Source organism: Vicia villosa, unplaced genomic scaffold (assembly GCF_029867415.1).
Source record: "Vicia villosa cultivar HV-30 ecotype Madison, WI unplaced genomic scaffold, Vvil1.0 ctg.001464F_1_1, whole genome shotgun sequence".
Taxonomy (NCBI): domain Eukaryota; kingdom Viridiplantae; phylum Streptophyta; class Magnoliopsida; order Fabales; family Fabaceae; genus Vicia; species Vicia villosa.
Genome location: NW_026705626.1, coordinates 377,610 through 391,977, shown reverse-complemented (window position 1 = coordinate 391,977; position 14,368 = coordinate 377,610). Strand labels below are relative to the sequence as shown.

The 14,368-nt window shown below is 34.6% G+C and overlaps 3 protein-coding genes across 4 annotated transcripts; 1 reads left to right on the top strand and 2 right to left on the bottom strand.

Moving 5' to 3' along the window:
* Positions 1–1,090: 1,090 nt before the first annotated feature.
* LOC131635312 (BRCA1-associated RING domain protein 1) lies at positions 1,091–6,869 on the top strand. 2 transcript variants are annotated; one of them, XM_058905929.1, is made up of 13 exons: positions 1,091–1,376; positions 1,475–1,528; positions 1,639–1,709; positions 1,868–1,963; positions 2,052–2,329; positions 2,439–2,774; positions 2,919–3,019; positions 3,202–3,388; positions 3,511–3,632; positions 4,657–4,750; positions 5,626–5,791; positions 5,878–5,996; positions 6,342–6,869. In XM_058905929.1, exons 1-13 carry the CDS (start codon positions 1,261–1,263, stop codon positions 6,669–6,671), a joined length of 2,070 nt encoding a protein of 689 aa, XP_058761912.1. In that variant the 5' UTR covers positions 1,091–1,260; the 3' UTR covers positions 6,672–6,869. The 2 variants fall into 2 exon arrangements, with proteins under 2 accessions (XP_058761912.1, XP_058761913.1); XM_058905930.1 differs by having other exon boundaries at positions 1,094–1,376; positions 3,511–3,617.
* A 197-nt stretch (positions 6,870–7,066) lies between these two features.
* On the bottom strand, positions 7,067–9,315 carry LOC131635313 (protein NRT1/ PTR FAMILY 5.2-like). Its single transcript, XM_058905931.1, has 3 exons — positions 9,042–9,315; positions 8,157–8,943; positions 7,067–8,084 (listed from the first exon to the last, which is right to left on the bottom strand). Exons 1-3 carry the CDS (start codon positions 9,163–9,165, stop codon positions 7,205–7,207), a joined length of 1,791 nt encoding a protein of 596 aa, XP_058761914.1. The 5' UTR covers positions 9,166–9,315; the 3' UTR covers positions 7,067–7,204.
* A 724-nt stretch (positions 9,316–10,039) lies between these two features.
* On the bottom strand, positions 10,040–12,602 carry LOC131635310 (protein NRT1/ PTR FAMILY 5.2-like). Its single transcript, XM_058905925.1, has 4 exons — positions 12,349–12,602; positions 11,997–12,214; positions 11,295–11,863; positions 10,040–11,125 (listed from the first exon to the last, which is right to left on the bottom strand). The coding sequence occupies exons 1-4, from the start codon at positions 12,467–12,469 to the stop codon at positions 10,225–10,227; spliced, it is 1,809 nt and encodes a 602-aa protein (XP_058761908.1). The 5' UTR covers positions 12,470–12,602; the 3' UTR covers positions 10,040–10,224.
* Positions 12,603–14,368: the final 1,766 nt, after the last annotated feature.

Genomic DNA, 14,368 nt, shown 5'->3' with positions numbered 1-14,368 from the left:
CGCCCGCTCGCGTCTAGCCGACGCAGTCTGGGTCTCCCTACCCTGTCTGATGCGTGCTGGTTGGTTGCCTGACATGTTCCTGTAAACAATTGAAATCAATTAATATGTCACACAAGAGAAAAAACTAAAAAAATTGAACTTCTGATACAATTCGGAAGTTCATTTCCGAAACTGGGATGAAGGTGTTTTCGGAAATGAACTTCCGAAACATCCCTGCGATGAAGTTTTTTGCAACTTCCATGGCAGACCCCAAAACCAGACTCAAAAACTACTTTTGCAATTTCTAAACACCCTAAATATCAGTACCAACCTACCCCAATGTGGTTTTTGCAATTTCTAAACACCCTCATAGAGATTTTAATAATATATCTAAAAATAGAAAAAATTCAAAAACTTACCAATTGAAGAGATTAGGATGACTTAGGTTGAGTTTGGGAAGCTTTTGGAATGCACACTTGCTTTTGCACACTTGCTTTTGTAGAAATTTTTGAAGAGAGGAAGTTTGAAGAAGATTTAGGGTAAACTGAATGGGGGAGGGGGCTGTTTTGCTTAATCTGCAAAACGCGCAATATTTCGGAAATGAACTTCCGAAATGTTGTTTTCGGAAGTGCATTTCCGAAATAAGACAATTTTTCAAAAAAAAAAGGCGCTTTCGGAGATGCATCTCCGAAAACACCTTTTTCTTGCATTTAGGAAATGCATTTCTAAAGTCAGGGATAGTTTGGGTTTTTCACCAGAGGTGGACTATAAGGTTGGGAGGTCTATAAAGAAATTTTCTTAATTAAAGTTAAATAAGTTGAACTAGCAGATTTGATATGGTTTTTAAAACGGTTTTAAAAACTTTGATTTAAGCAATGAAGTATAAAAATAGTTTTTCTCTTTTTGAAAATGTACTTTTTCTGACATAAAGTGTACTTTTTATTCTAGATATTAAGGCCCAAGTTAACTAGTTCAAGCAAAAAAACATCAAGTCATAGCGGGAACAAGTGGTGGGAACTAGCTCCAAAATCCCAAAAAAGAGCGCGAGCAGTTTTCAATTTAAGCAAAAACGTCACCGTTGCAAAGCGCCAATATTATCAAATTCATTTTTCCCCGCGTCTATAGTCTTTTCCAAAACAAAATCTCAGCCGTCCACGTCATCTCACAAAACGCCTTAAGAAAGAAATCAACCATCCATCTCCACTTCTTCTCGATTTCCAAAAACACCTCCAATCTGAACCGTAGCAATCTCAAATCTCAAAACACAGAAAGAAAAGAAAAATGGAGGATTCTGGAAAATCCATCAACAACATCGCGGGTAAAAGTAGCAGTAAATTATTGAATCCATGGATGCTCCATTTTCAGAAACTCGCTCTCGAACTCAAATGCCCTCTCTGGTTCGCATTTTTGTTTTCTATTTCATTATTTTTTTTGTTATTTAGGGTTTTGCGTGGCTGATTTGAGATTTTGTTTGATTTTGTGATGGATCTTGTAGCTTGAGCTTTTTCAAGCAACCAGTTTTGCTTCCATGCAACCACTTGTTCTGCAGGTTCGTTTCTTCTTCTATATGATATCTATGTTAGCATTTCTAGGTTTTTCAGTTGTGATTATTTGTTTTTAATTTTTTTTATTTTAATTTTAAATTTTCATTATTGGCAGTTCTTGCATGGCGGAGAGTGCAACGATTGGTTCTGAATGTGCTCTCTGTAACACCAAATACGCTCAAATAGGTAACTTATTATCAACATACAGTTATTATGTTGTTCTAGATTCGCGTTATAAGAGAGTGCTGATTATATTTTGTAGTACTTGTTTTTTTCTCGATTTAGGCTTTGTTTAACTGCTTGCGCTGAGTTGCATTCTCTAATTTGTTGATTTTTGGTGGTAGATTTAAGGCATGTGCCTTTTGTGGACAATATGGTAACTATTTATAAGAACTTGGATGCAACCTTTTGTGCTAATACATTTCAGCAACGCTCATCTGGTGAGTTGTTTTCCTTTTTGCATTTGTTGAGTATGAGAAAAATAAAGCTTATTGTTTGATGCTAGTTTTTGTGAATTGATTAATGTAGATGATAGGATGGTTTTGGAGCGGTGCCAAACTCTTCAGAATTCAGCTTGTAGTAATAAGAATACTGATAAGGTTCTGCTGAATTCATGTATGTCAAGTGAGTTTGGGGCTGCTGACCTTATTGTCAGGAATAGTAATTCAATAACATGTTCTCAGAAAGAAATTGGGGATCGTGTTGAAATGGATTTGAATCAAGTGACAGAATCAGCTCCGGACAGCCCTCCGTTTTGTGACACCAAAGGCTCTGATAACTGCTGCAGTTGTCAAGACAGTGAGCAGGTATGATTTATTATTTATCACTTAATATTATGGTCTTGATTATTGAAGTAGTTAAATGCAACTTCCTATATTTAGTAGGCAGCTCATTCTCTTAACTTTTCCATTTCAGCCACTCAATGTTATGAAATCTGAATATTCATCATTAAAAAGTGCAACCACAGGGAAAAGTGAGTTGAAAGAAAAAATGGCTCAGTTCAGGTCTGAAAGTTCTGCCTCTGAAAACGAGGGTCTTAGGAGAGATATGAAGAAACAAAAAAATCTTCCTAATGGTGATGCTATTATTCAACAAAGCACCTCATATCATAATAAGCCTGTAGATTCCCGCTGTGACTTGGACCTTAGATCTGAAAAGGACCCTGGTGTAATCATCTCTTCAAATACACCAAATGACTTGTGCCCAAGTACAAGCATGTGCTCGTTTTGCCAGTCCTTTAATATTTCAGAGGTAAGATATCACATGCATCAATTTTTTGCACTTATTTTGTTGCCTTATGCCACTCCTTTTTCCATGAGAGCTATCTTATTCTCATATTTCCCACTATTCAACATTGTCAATTTGTTTTCCTGATTTTCAAGTGAATTTTTGTAGGCTACTGGGCCTATGCTTCATTATGAAGAAGGGATTTTAGTTACAGGAGATGCTGCAATGCAACCAAATGTTATGCATGTGCATAAAGTTTGTATTGACTGGTACGTTTGCCTGATGTCCTGTGTATGCATAATTTTTTTATGATAGATCATTGGATGTATGTTTTAGGTGGATTTGTTCTAAAACTAGATATTAAATCTCTATTGATCATGGATTGTTCAAATATTTCTGAACATGCATTAGTATTTGGCTGATGGAAACTTATTTAACTTTGGGAAACCAGGGCTCCACAAGTTTACTTTGTTGGTGAAACTGTTAAGAATTTGAAGAAAGAAGTGGCCAGGGGAGCAAAGCTTAAATGCACCCAATGCAGTCTAAAGGGAGCTGCTCTTGGTTGCTTTGTCAAATCATGTAAAAGAACTTATCATGTCCCTTGTGCAATGAACATCTCTACCTGCCGCTGGGATCATGTACTACTTTCTACAATTACCAGTGTTTTTGGAATTTTTTTCTCCAAATCAGTATTTCTTTTAGAGTTTCTGTGTGTGTGTGTGTTTTTTTTTTTAAAACCTTGTTCATTTCTTTTGTTCAGGTGGATTATCTCTTGCTATGTCCCTCTCATTCAGATGTCAAATTTCCAAGTGAGGACTCCAGTCGTAAGAAAAAGTCAACTCAGAAGCATCCTGTTTCATCTCAACTGTATGTTTATTTGAAGTAATCTTCTATTTATGTTTGATATCATGGTATTTTATAATGTCATGTGCTGCTTATTCCCCAACATTTGGTTAATACATAATTCTTTTATTTACTTTCAACAGTTTATTTATATTTGAATATTAGAGCATAACCCACTGTTATATATATGACAACTCATCTCCCAAACCAGATAATATTAAAAGTTAAGTGTTTGTCTAGAATGGTATTTTATAATGTCAAGTTCAGAGAATTTGAAACGCTGCTTTTGAGAATTATCTTTGAGGTACAATAGGAACTAGGAAGAACCACATTTTGATGCCTACAATGATTCATTGAGTCGGTTGCTTCTGTTGCTAGTATTTGTAAACTGGTTTGATTAAGATTTGATGCAGTAATGTGATTGTAGCAGCATATGAGGTTTGGTAGTGAATTTCAGAGCATAACCAATCACTTGTGTAGTAGACACATGACCAATCTTTTGTTTAGTAAACACATCTTAAGACTTAAGTGCTGATGCTCATATATCCATTCTCTGACCCAATATGGACCTAAGATGTGCTCTATTGAGGGAAATACAATCAATAATAGAATCAATTACTTATTTTAGCAGACATATCATAACACTTTGTGGTCATAGCTCCAGTCTCTGATCATATATGGGCCCAAGGCCTTAACATAAAGTAAGAGATATACAAGTAATGCAATAGGTGCCTGGACTGAGAGAATGCTCATGATAACAGGATCAATTTCTAATGTACTGCAGACATATTTTAACACTGAGTGCAGATGGTCATTGGTCCAGTCTGCAATTCAGTTAGGGCTGAAGGCTAAAACAATATGCAGTTATGCACAAATATGCTCCAATAGCTCCCTCAAATATTTATTATAATTGAGTGAATTTCAGAGTTAAATTCTTTGCAAATTTCATTACCTTGATAGTATTTGTACGTAAGGAAGCTATTAATTTGCTATGATGAACATACTCCTTTTCTCCTCGTTTCAACACTGTTTCTAAGGTTATATATATTCACTGTTGCTGTAGGCCATTTCAACAGCCAAACAACCTGTTGGGAGGTTTAAAGAATGATGGTAAAAAGATGGTTTTCTGTGGATCTGCCCTATCAAATGAAGAAAAGGTTAGTATGAGTGTTGTTTTCTATCTGTGATTGAGTCTTTCATTACCTTCATTATTATAACTGTTTCTCTCCTATAGACCAAATGGTATAAGAAGGGTAGGAAGATGGCACTGAGAATGTTTATGGCTTAGCAGCATTATAAACTTCTGATATGGTGGTTAGTAAAAGGGGTAGTCACTTTTAGGAATGATAATGTGTTCATATGAGTGGATGTGAGGTATGAAGTGATTCATGGAAATATTGGTGGGTAAGCTTCTCTCTCAAGGGGCTTATGTATTGTTTGGCCTGCCCTTTCCTGACTTTTCTTCTGCTTTTAATGAAGCAGGGCCAAACAATATTTAAGAAACGCTCTACAACAAAGTGACATTTTATTGAGAAGAAATATGCAAATAAAAAAGTTGAAAGGAGTTTTGTAAAAGCTTTTTCGGTGCATTTAAATGTGCATGTGTTCAAACCCTAGTTGACACACTATACTTTTATTACTCTTAATTATGTTTCAATTCTTCCAATTAGCATTTTGTTGTTTCTCCACATTCACTTATTTTATATTTATTACAATCTCAAATAAGTTTTATATACTACATTTCATATATTTTAGCAACATAGTAGTAATTTTTCCAAGATTATAATTTTTTATTATTTTTTGTAATCTTTTTTTTTTTTTAAAAGATTACTTCTAGATGTATATCTATTAATATCTCATTATTTTAGGATATGAATCAAACTTGGTTCATTCAACATTACTTCATTCAAATATTATCCATTGTTCAATGGCAATATATATTTTTTATTACATCACTTAAATAAAATATTTTCACAAATATCTATCATATTATTAACTAAACTAATCAATATGTTTTTTTTTGATGGTGTAGGTGCTTTTGATTAATTTTGCAAGCAAGGTTGGTGCTACAGTGACAAAGTGTTGGACCTCAAATGTCACCCATGTGATTGCAGCTATGGATGCAAATGGGGCATGCTCCAGGACGATAAAAGTTTTGAAGGCAATTCTAAATGGACAATGGATCCTTAAAGTAGACTGTATGTAATTTAGGCTTCTAACTTTGTTTTCCTGATTTGATGCTCATTTTAGTTTGATTATTGACAAGCATTAATGATTTGCTTAGGGATAAGAGCATGCATGGAAGAGACTTATCTTGTAGATGAAGAATGTTATGAAGTTGATCTAGACAATCATGGGTGCCGTGGTGGCCCAAAAGCTGGCAGACTTATGGCACTGGCCAAGGTAAATATTCTTTCACTCCATTTTATGTTCTTGCAAGTCCATAAAATAACATTGTCAAAGAATATCAAGCATCTTGGTTAAGGTTTTGAACTATGGTTTTATTGATCTTCGGTTTTGAGAAAAGATTTGGACAAATGAAAATTGGACTATTGTCATTGCATTTCTGTTTTCATGAGGTTACAAATATTACATAAATTCTGTTGCAATTTCATTTGCAGAATTTAAGATCACCTTTCTCTATAGGGTCACTAGTGATTTTAAAATTTAGTTTATTTTATCCTTCTCGTCTGTTGATACTCATTTGTTAAATTATATGGAATTATTCTTTATTCTGATTGATCGCAGGAGCCAAAGATATTCAGTGGCTTAAAGTTTTATTTTTCTGGTGACTATGATTTGAGTTTTAAGAAATATCTTGAAGATTTAGTTGAAGTGGGAGAAGGTGCTGTTTTGAAAAGCAAAGATCAATTGGAAGTTAGAATAGATGCAAACGTACTGGTGGTTTACAATATCGATCCCCCACAAGGATGTAAGCTGGGGGAGGAAGTTTCAATTCTTTGGCAGAGACTGAGTGAAGCAGAGGATCTAGCTGCCAATACTGGTTACCAAGTCATTGGTCACACTTGGATTCTGGAGTCAATTGCTGCATGCAAACTGCAGCCTTTTGTTAGTTAAAATGTATTTTGTGGTAGATATTTTGTCCATCCTTTAATAGTGTGTTTATTTGCAAAAGATCTGATCAATTTTGACAAGATATCTACATGATTTATATCTTGTTCGGATGTTCAAGATACATCTTCTTTTGGCATTCTAGATATTGAGGGATGCTATGTAACACTAATGGTTAATGAAATCCGCGAGGAATAGATTAAATTGTGGGGTTTCCTTATTATTTCAGTTGAGTATTGTCAAGTTTCTCCTGAAGAGTCTGTTAGACTAAGGAAGGTACTGAAAAAGACACTGCAATTAGCTTTAGGATATGAAATTGGCAAGGCTAAATTGAAGAAAAATGTTGCAATAAAAAGCAATTTATTTTTTGAAAGCTAACAGAAGGAATAATGGCTTAGGGATTACATAATGTAAATATTCATATTCATTATTTCCATTAATTTACTGACAAATTCAAAGCTCAAAAGCAAATGTTCCACTTACAAAGCAAATCAGCCACTTACATTTTTTAAACATAAAGAAACAACAATCATATTTTCCTAGTACTTGGCATCTGGTTGTGAAGTGCCACTGTCCGGAGATGAAGTAGTGTTCGTCTCTAAGGCTGGTCTGGTGTATTTTACATCATTATACACAAAGTACTTGGCAACAACCAGAAAGCAAATGAAGTTTAGTATGCTTATTACTGCAATGAATGCATAATAATAATCTAAATGGGAGACATTAACATTATCCAAAATCCAACCTCTACCACCATGTCTTTGGGTGATATCTGCAACAGCAGATAGAAAGAAGGTACTGAGAAAACCTCCTAGACCATAGGAGGCTGTGGCACATGCTGTTCCGAGACTCTTCATGCTTTCCGGTGCTTGATCGTAGAAGAACTCCATCTTGGCAATTTCAACAAAGTTATCACCAATCCCTGACAAGGCAAACTGTGGGAGAAGGATGAAAATGCTAAGAGGTATTGTATCATGCATACCTAAGAGGTTATTTTCTCTTGCAACCTTGAGCCTCTTTCTCTCAATTAAGCATGCAATGACTAATATAATGATGTACAAAACAAGACCAATTCCTATTCTTTGCAGTATTGTGATTCCTCTAGGATTTTTAGTGTAGTGTCGGATGAAAGGCACAAAAATACGATCATACATTGGAATCCATATCAACGTGAATAGAATTGTAAATGACACGAGACTTCCTGGAGATATATTAAAATGATCTCCCACTCTCTTGTCTAGGGTCATGCCTTGTTTAACAAAGAGTGTGAAAATGTGCATTCCTAATGTGCTTGGAATAATTGTGACAATCGAAATAGGAATCAGTTTTGTCATTTGCTTAGTTTCCTCAGTTTGTGTCACTGTACAAAGCATCCATGGTGAGTTTTGTCCGGTCTTTATAGCCGCCTTGTCAAGGAAACTGCATACAGAGAAGAGTTAATAAGTGTTATATGGTGAAATTTTTAAAAGATAAGAAGTAAGTAGACTCAACCTGAAGAAAGATGTATGAGGAATTCTGTTTCTAGCATTACATGCATACTCTTCCATACTCAGCTCATGTAGCTCATTTGTATCTTTTGGGACACGCACATTCCATTTTCTCAGAGCAGCCACAAAGACTTGAAGCATCCTTGTCATAGGGCTCCCTTGGGGCAATTTGTGTCTATAATATGGTGTTCCTAATAGAAACACCAATATTGAAAACGCGAGTCCAATGGTTGGAAGGCCGTATCCGAGGGTCCAACCTATATTATCTTGTATGTAAACTAAGAAAGTAGTAGAGAACAGAACACCAATCAAAATGCTAAAATACCACCAATTGAAGAAGGAAAATTTATAAGATTTCTCTTTGGGATCGAAGTCATCAAATTGGTCTGCTCCCATTGTAGAAATGTTAGGTTTGGTTCCGCCCGTGCCTAAAACAATGATGTACAAGGCAAGGAAGAAAACACCCTTTTGCAAAGGAGATGCCTTGGGACAGTTTTGGAACGCGACGCCTTCGTCACATTCTGGCGGCCTCAGTGATGGTAGTGAAACTGATAGAGTCAGCAAACACATTCCTATGAGATAAATGCACGATGCAATTACAAAGGTCAAATATCGACCAAGATAAGAATCTGCTATGTAAGCTCCAGCAAGCGGCATCAGCCACACCGATCCTCCCCAATTGCTAATATTGTTCGAAGATTCCACAGTACCCTGATGGAGCTTATTTGTTAGATACACCACTAAGTTTGTTGATATTCCATAGTAAGCCATCCTCTCAAACAATTCATACCCTATAATCACATTATATGTGTTAGATACACATAACACATATATGTCACATAATCACATTCTTAAAGCTTATATAACGCAGAAAAAGACTTCATTATACCTACAAGGAAGGAGCAAGCTTTCCATCTTCCAGTTTTCGATCTTAAAACAGGTCTACCTTGTAAATCTACCGTGCCATCTTGAGTGTAATCTTCTAATGGCCCTTTTTCTTCACTGATTTCCATGATACTGAACAAGACCAACTACTTGAGCTCTTCAGTGCGGAGAATCTTACAAGGTTGTTACTTGCTAGCCTTTCCTATTAACTTTTGATGTATTTATGGAAGTTTGGTTTTATATATTTTACATATTATGCATGAGCCAATATGATGTAGAAATCCAAAGGCCAAAAACTAGTTTGTACTTCTGCATGTCATTTTTTTTTATAGTTTTCATTAATTTTTTATTAGCATGTTAGCTGGCTGTTTACCTTCTCAACCAAGCTATTAGATCTTTGAAATTGACATGGCCCAAAAATCATGAGATTACAAAAATAAATACATTAAAATGGCTTTTCTACCTCTCCATGACAGATTTAATTTGTATGTAATTTATTTTTCACATACATCCAATTATATCTTACCATATAAATATATTTTAAGAATTAACATAATAAAGTACTACATCATAAATAATTTGATTGAAAGCTTATGCAACATTTTTTTGGTATGAATATGCAGAATCTCTTGATTGCTAAGTATATTGGACCGTGTCGTATTACACGTCTCTCTCTTTCACATAGTCCCTGTCACATAATCTCTAACCCTCTCTGCTTCCCAAAATGTATTTGTGTATATATATGTTTTATTTCCTTTCTAGTCACTGGTGATATATAATGCCATGGCTGAATGAAAGGTTTCTATTTCTCTCTTGTTCATTCTTTATTTCTAATGACCTTTCTTATTTTTGAACTAGTGCTTGAAACTAAAATGAAAAAAAAGTATTGTAATTGGCAAAAGCAGTACACACACGCGTGCGCTTGTGCGCACCCACAAAATGTGATATGGTTAAGAAAACTGTTGCTAGATCTTAGACCTTAGTTATTGAACAATAAGCCTATTGAGATGAAATGTGATAACCTTTAAATAGTAGAAATCTGAAAGAAACATACAGTTACTTGGTAGAACTAAACACAACAAAATCTAACTTCATTTGGGCCTGCAGTGATTTCCACAGCATGCACAGTTCCAAACAAAAAACACTTCCAAAGAGAAATTTCAACACAAAAAAAATTCCTATTTCCCCTAAGACTTAGAAATGTATTGTGTAGTGCTTTGGCTTATTCTAGAGTTGTCCTGAGATGAATTTACAGGGTTCATCTCCAAGCATGATTTGTTTTGTCTTACATCAACATTATATACATATAACCTCGAAACAACTAGAAAGCAAAGGAAGTTGAGTAAGCTTAGTACCACCAAGAATGCATAATAATAATCCAAACGGGATATGTTCAGGTTATCCAAAACCCAACCTTCAGAGCCATGTCTTTGGGTGATATCAGCAACAACTGAAAGAAGAAAAGTACTTAGAAAATTTCCTAAACCCAAACTCGTTGTGGTATACGATGTTCCAAGACTTTTCATGCTCTGTGGTGCTTGATCATAGAAAAAATCCATTTTAGAATTCTCTACAAAGCTTTCAGCAATCCCTGTCAAAGCATATTGCGGGAGAAGAATGAAAATAGTAAGAGGAAGCTTATCATGCAAGCCTAAGAGGTTGTTTTCTCTTGCAACACTGAGTCTCTTCCTCTCAACCAAGCATGCAGTTACTATCATGATTACATGCAACATGAGGCCGATTCCTAGTCTTTGTAGGATTGTGATTCCTCTAGGATTCTTCGTGTAGCGCCGGATCATTGGTACGAAAACACGATCATAGATTACAATGCTTATCAACATAAAGATAACTATAAATGTTACGAGACTTGATGGTGGGATTTCGAAATTATGTCCGATTCTCCTATCTAGCGTGATGCCTTGTTTAATAAAGAGTGTGAATGATTGCGTTACCATAGTATTTGGAATAATTGTTAAAATCAAAATAGGAATCATTTTTATCATTTGCTTCGTTTCCTCAACTTGTGTCACTGTACAAAGCATCCACGGTGAAGTCTCGCCAGTTTTTACCGCTGCTCTATCAAGAATTCTGCAAGCACATATGTAAGTTTAATACATCATACCAAATCTCCTTCACCGATAAACAAGTACTTTCTCTGATCTTAAATATAAGCAAAAAGATAGATGTATATAGGTTTTTCTTTTGCTTATATTTAAGATCAGAGCAAGTACAATGAAATTAAGTAACTTGGTTCAACCTCAAGAAGAATGTGTGATCAATTTTGTTTCTGTAGCTACATGCATACTCTTCCGTACTTAGCTCATGTAGCTCGTTAGGATCGTTCGGAACATGTGTTTTCCAATTTCTCATAGCAGCCACAAAGACTTGAAGCATTTTAGTTATAGGGCTACCTGAGGGAAGTCTGTGCCTATAAAACGGCGTCCCTACCAAAAATATTGTTACCGAAATAACGAGCCCGATGGTCGGAAGCCCGTATCCGAGGGCCCAGCCAACGTTGTCTTGTATGTAAACCAAAAAAGTGCTGGAGAAAAGGACACCAATCATAATGCTAAAAACCCACCAATTGAAAAAAGAGAGTTTATAGAATCTCTCTTTGGTATCAAACTCATCAAATTGGTCTGCTCCAAGAGTAGATATGTTTGGCTTGGTTCCACCTGTGCCTATGGAAATGATGTACAAGGCAAGGAAAAATATACCTTTTTGCAATGGTGATGCCTTAGGGCAATCTTGGTCTAGGATACCTTGTGCACATTGTGGTGGTCTCAATGATGGTAGTGAAACTGCTAGAGTCAATAAACACATACCCTGTTTCAAAACAAATATTGTTCAGATACATTGGTTATTCAATAAATTTAAAAAGTAAATTTTTTCTTATAAACCGAATCAGAGGGAGTATTATGTTAAACAAAATAGCGAAAATAATTCTCACATGTCATACCATGAGGTAAATGCATGATGAAATTACAAAGGTCCAATATCGACCAAGACAGGCATCGGCCACGTAAGCTCCTGCAATTGGCATCAACCATACTGAACCCGACCAATTGCTAACGTTGTTTGAAGATTCCACAGTACCCTCATGAAGCTTGTTTGTAAGATACACTACTAAATTTGTCGATATCCCAAAATAAGCCATTCTCTCAAATATTTCGTACACTGTAAGTTTAAAAACTACATATTATCGATCATATCAACAAAGAAAACTGAACTCACAATCTTTCGAGTGAACGAACCTTAATTAGTCAAACAACTCATAAGTAATTGTTAGCAAAATGGTTGATTAAACTTACCTACTATAAAAGAGCATGCTTTCCATCTTCCAGATTTTGATCTTAAAATAGGTCTACCTTGTAGGTCTACTGTGCCATCTTCAGTGTGCTTCTCTTGACCTTTTTCTTCAACTACTGCCATAACTTTCTCAATGAACAAATTGGCTATTCTAATAAGCTAGCTATATACTGTATGAGTATGAATGAAGCATAGAAACTTGGAAACATAGAAACTTGGAAACATAGAAGTTCGGAAACATAGAGGTTTGAAAACATTAAGTCTGTTAAAATGAAGAGTTTTGTGAAGATGACACATGATCAATAGAGTTTTGTATAGATGACACATATACAAGAATCTAGTTTGTATAAACAGTTACTGTACTCAACTAAATTTTAAGGTATCAACTTCATTGACCATTATTATCATATTATGCTTTTTGAAATAACTGTCAACTAACTTATGGGCTAGTACTATTTATTATATTGTTTTTTAGTTACATGATGAGAAAAAAAGGGAAATAAACAAAGGATTATGCCCTAATAAATGAGAGACTTTGACCTGCATGCCACATACTTTAAAAAATTTGATCAATATGTCTCCATCTAAAAATATATTCTCAACATCCACTTTTTTTTCCATTTTTCATCAGATTTTTAATAATAAAAAAATAAATTTGTCATCTTAGATGGTACACTTAAGCTCTCATCTCTTAATTTTCCTTTGTTTTTTAATTTTTTTATTATTGTTAAATAATTTAGAAAATTAATAATTAATTAAAAATGAATGAAAAGTTAATATTTTTTTTTGTTATTTTAAAATTTTAATATATTTTAGTATTTGTGTATTTTTTAAAAATAAAATATTTAATAATTATGTAAACTAAAAAAATTAAATAAAAATTTATTGTTCAATATTTTTTCACTCACAAAATTGGTCAGAAGGACTCGTTATTTGTGTTGGGGCATGACCTTCTATAAATAAGGATGTGTAAGAAGGTGTTATATCAAATTTTTTATACTAATTTTACATTTTCCTTAATCATGTCTATTTGATATGTTGTGTTCTTTGAAACGGATAATTACATGAGGGTATGCCTAAATCCGCATTGAAATTTCAAAAGACAAGTTGTTTCCATCAAATAAGTTTTCAACAACTAGGTGGTACTGTTAGAAAAATAGAATATCATTGGCCATACATAACCTTGACGAATGATAACCCAAATGATATCTTATTGGCAACATATACCAAATAATTTAGATGTAAATTATATGTTTGAAACACATAGTGGAGAAGTTAACTGAGGTGTTGTTGATCCACTTGTTCTAGATGTTGTCGTTGAGTAATCTAACATGATGTATGCTAGACTTGATTTGATGTGACTTTATTTAAAGTTTGTGTGTTGATGTAATCGTTATTGTGTTGTAACTTTAGTTTAAATCAGTGTTTTGTTGTAATCGCTATTATGGTGTAAGTGTAAGATTTAAGTTTTAATTTTTTTTTGGCGTTGCTGCTTAAAGAAATTACAAGATAGTATGAAAGAAAGTAATGATTTCACGAACTAAAACAACAATCATAATTAGGTAGAAGATCCAACCTTGTTTGGACAATTTTTTTGTGCATATGGGCGATTTCGCGAAAAATACCACATTTCAATTTGTATTTTTCAGCATTGCCCATTAAAGTTCTAATGTGGCTACTGTTTGGACGACCTTTCCTTTTTATTCGCATGTTGTCATTGTGGCAAAAAGTGTCGCCTTCATACTAAAGCCACATTGTTTCAGTCGAAACCCCAAAAAAGCTTTCTTCGTAGACCTTAAAGACGCTAACAACTTTGAACACATAAGCTATATGCACAAAAATAATCTTGTCGTATGCTTGAACACGCTGCAATAACATTTGAGTAAGGGACATGGAAATCTTGAAATTTTCCACACTCAGACGTCTGTTTCTTGAGGACGACATTGAAATATCTAGTAGGTTTACCCTCGTTATGATTCACAATTTCTTTGCCCAGGAAGCATAACCCCTGACTATCGAATT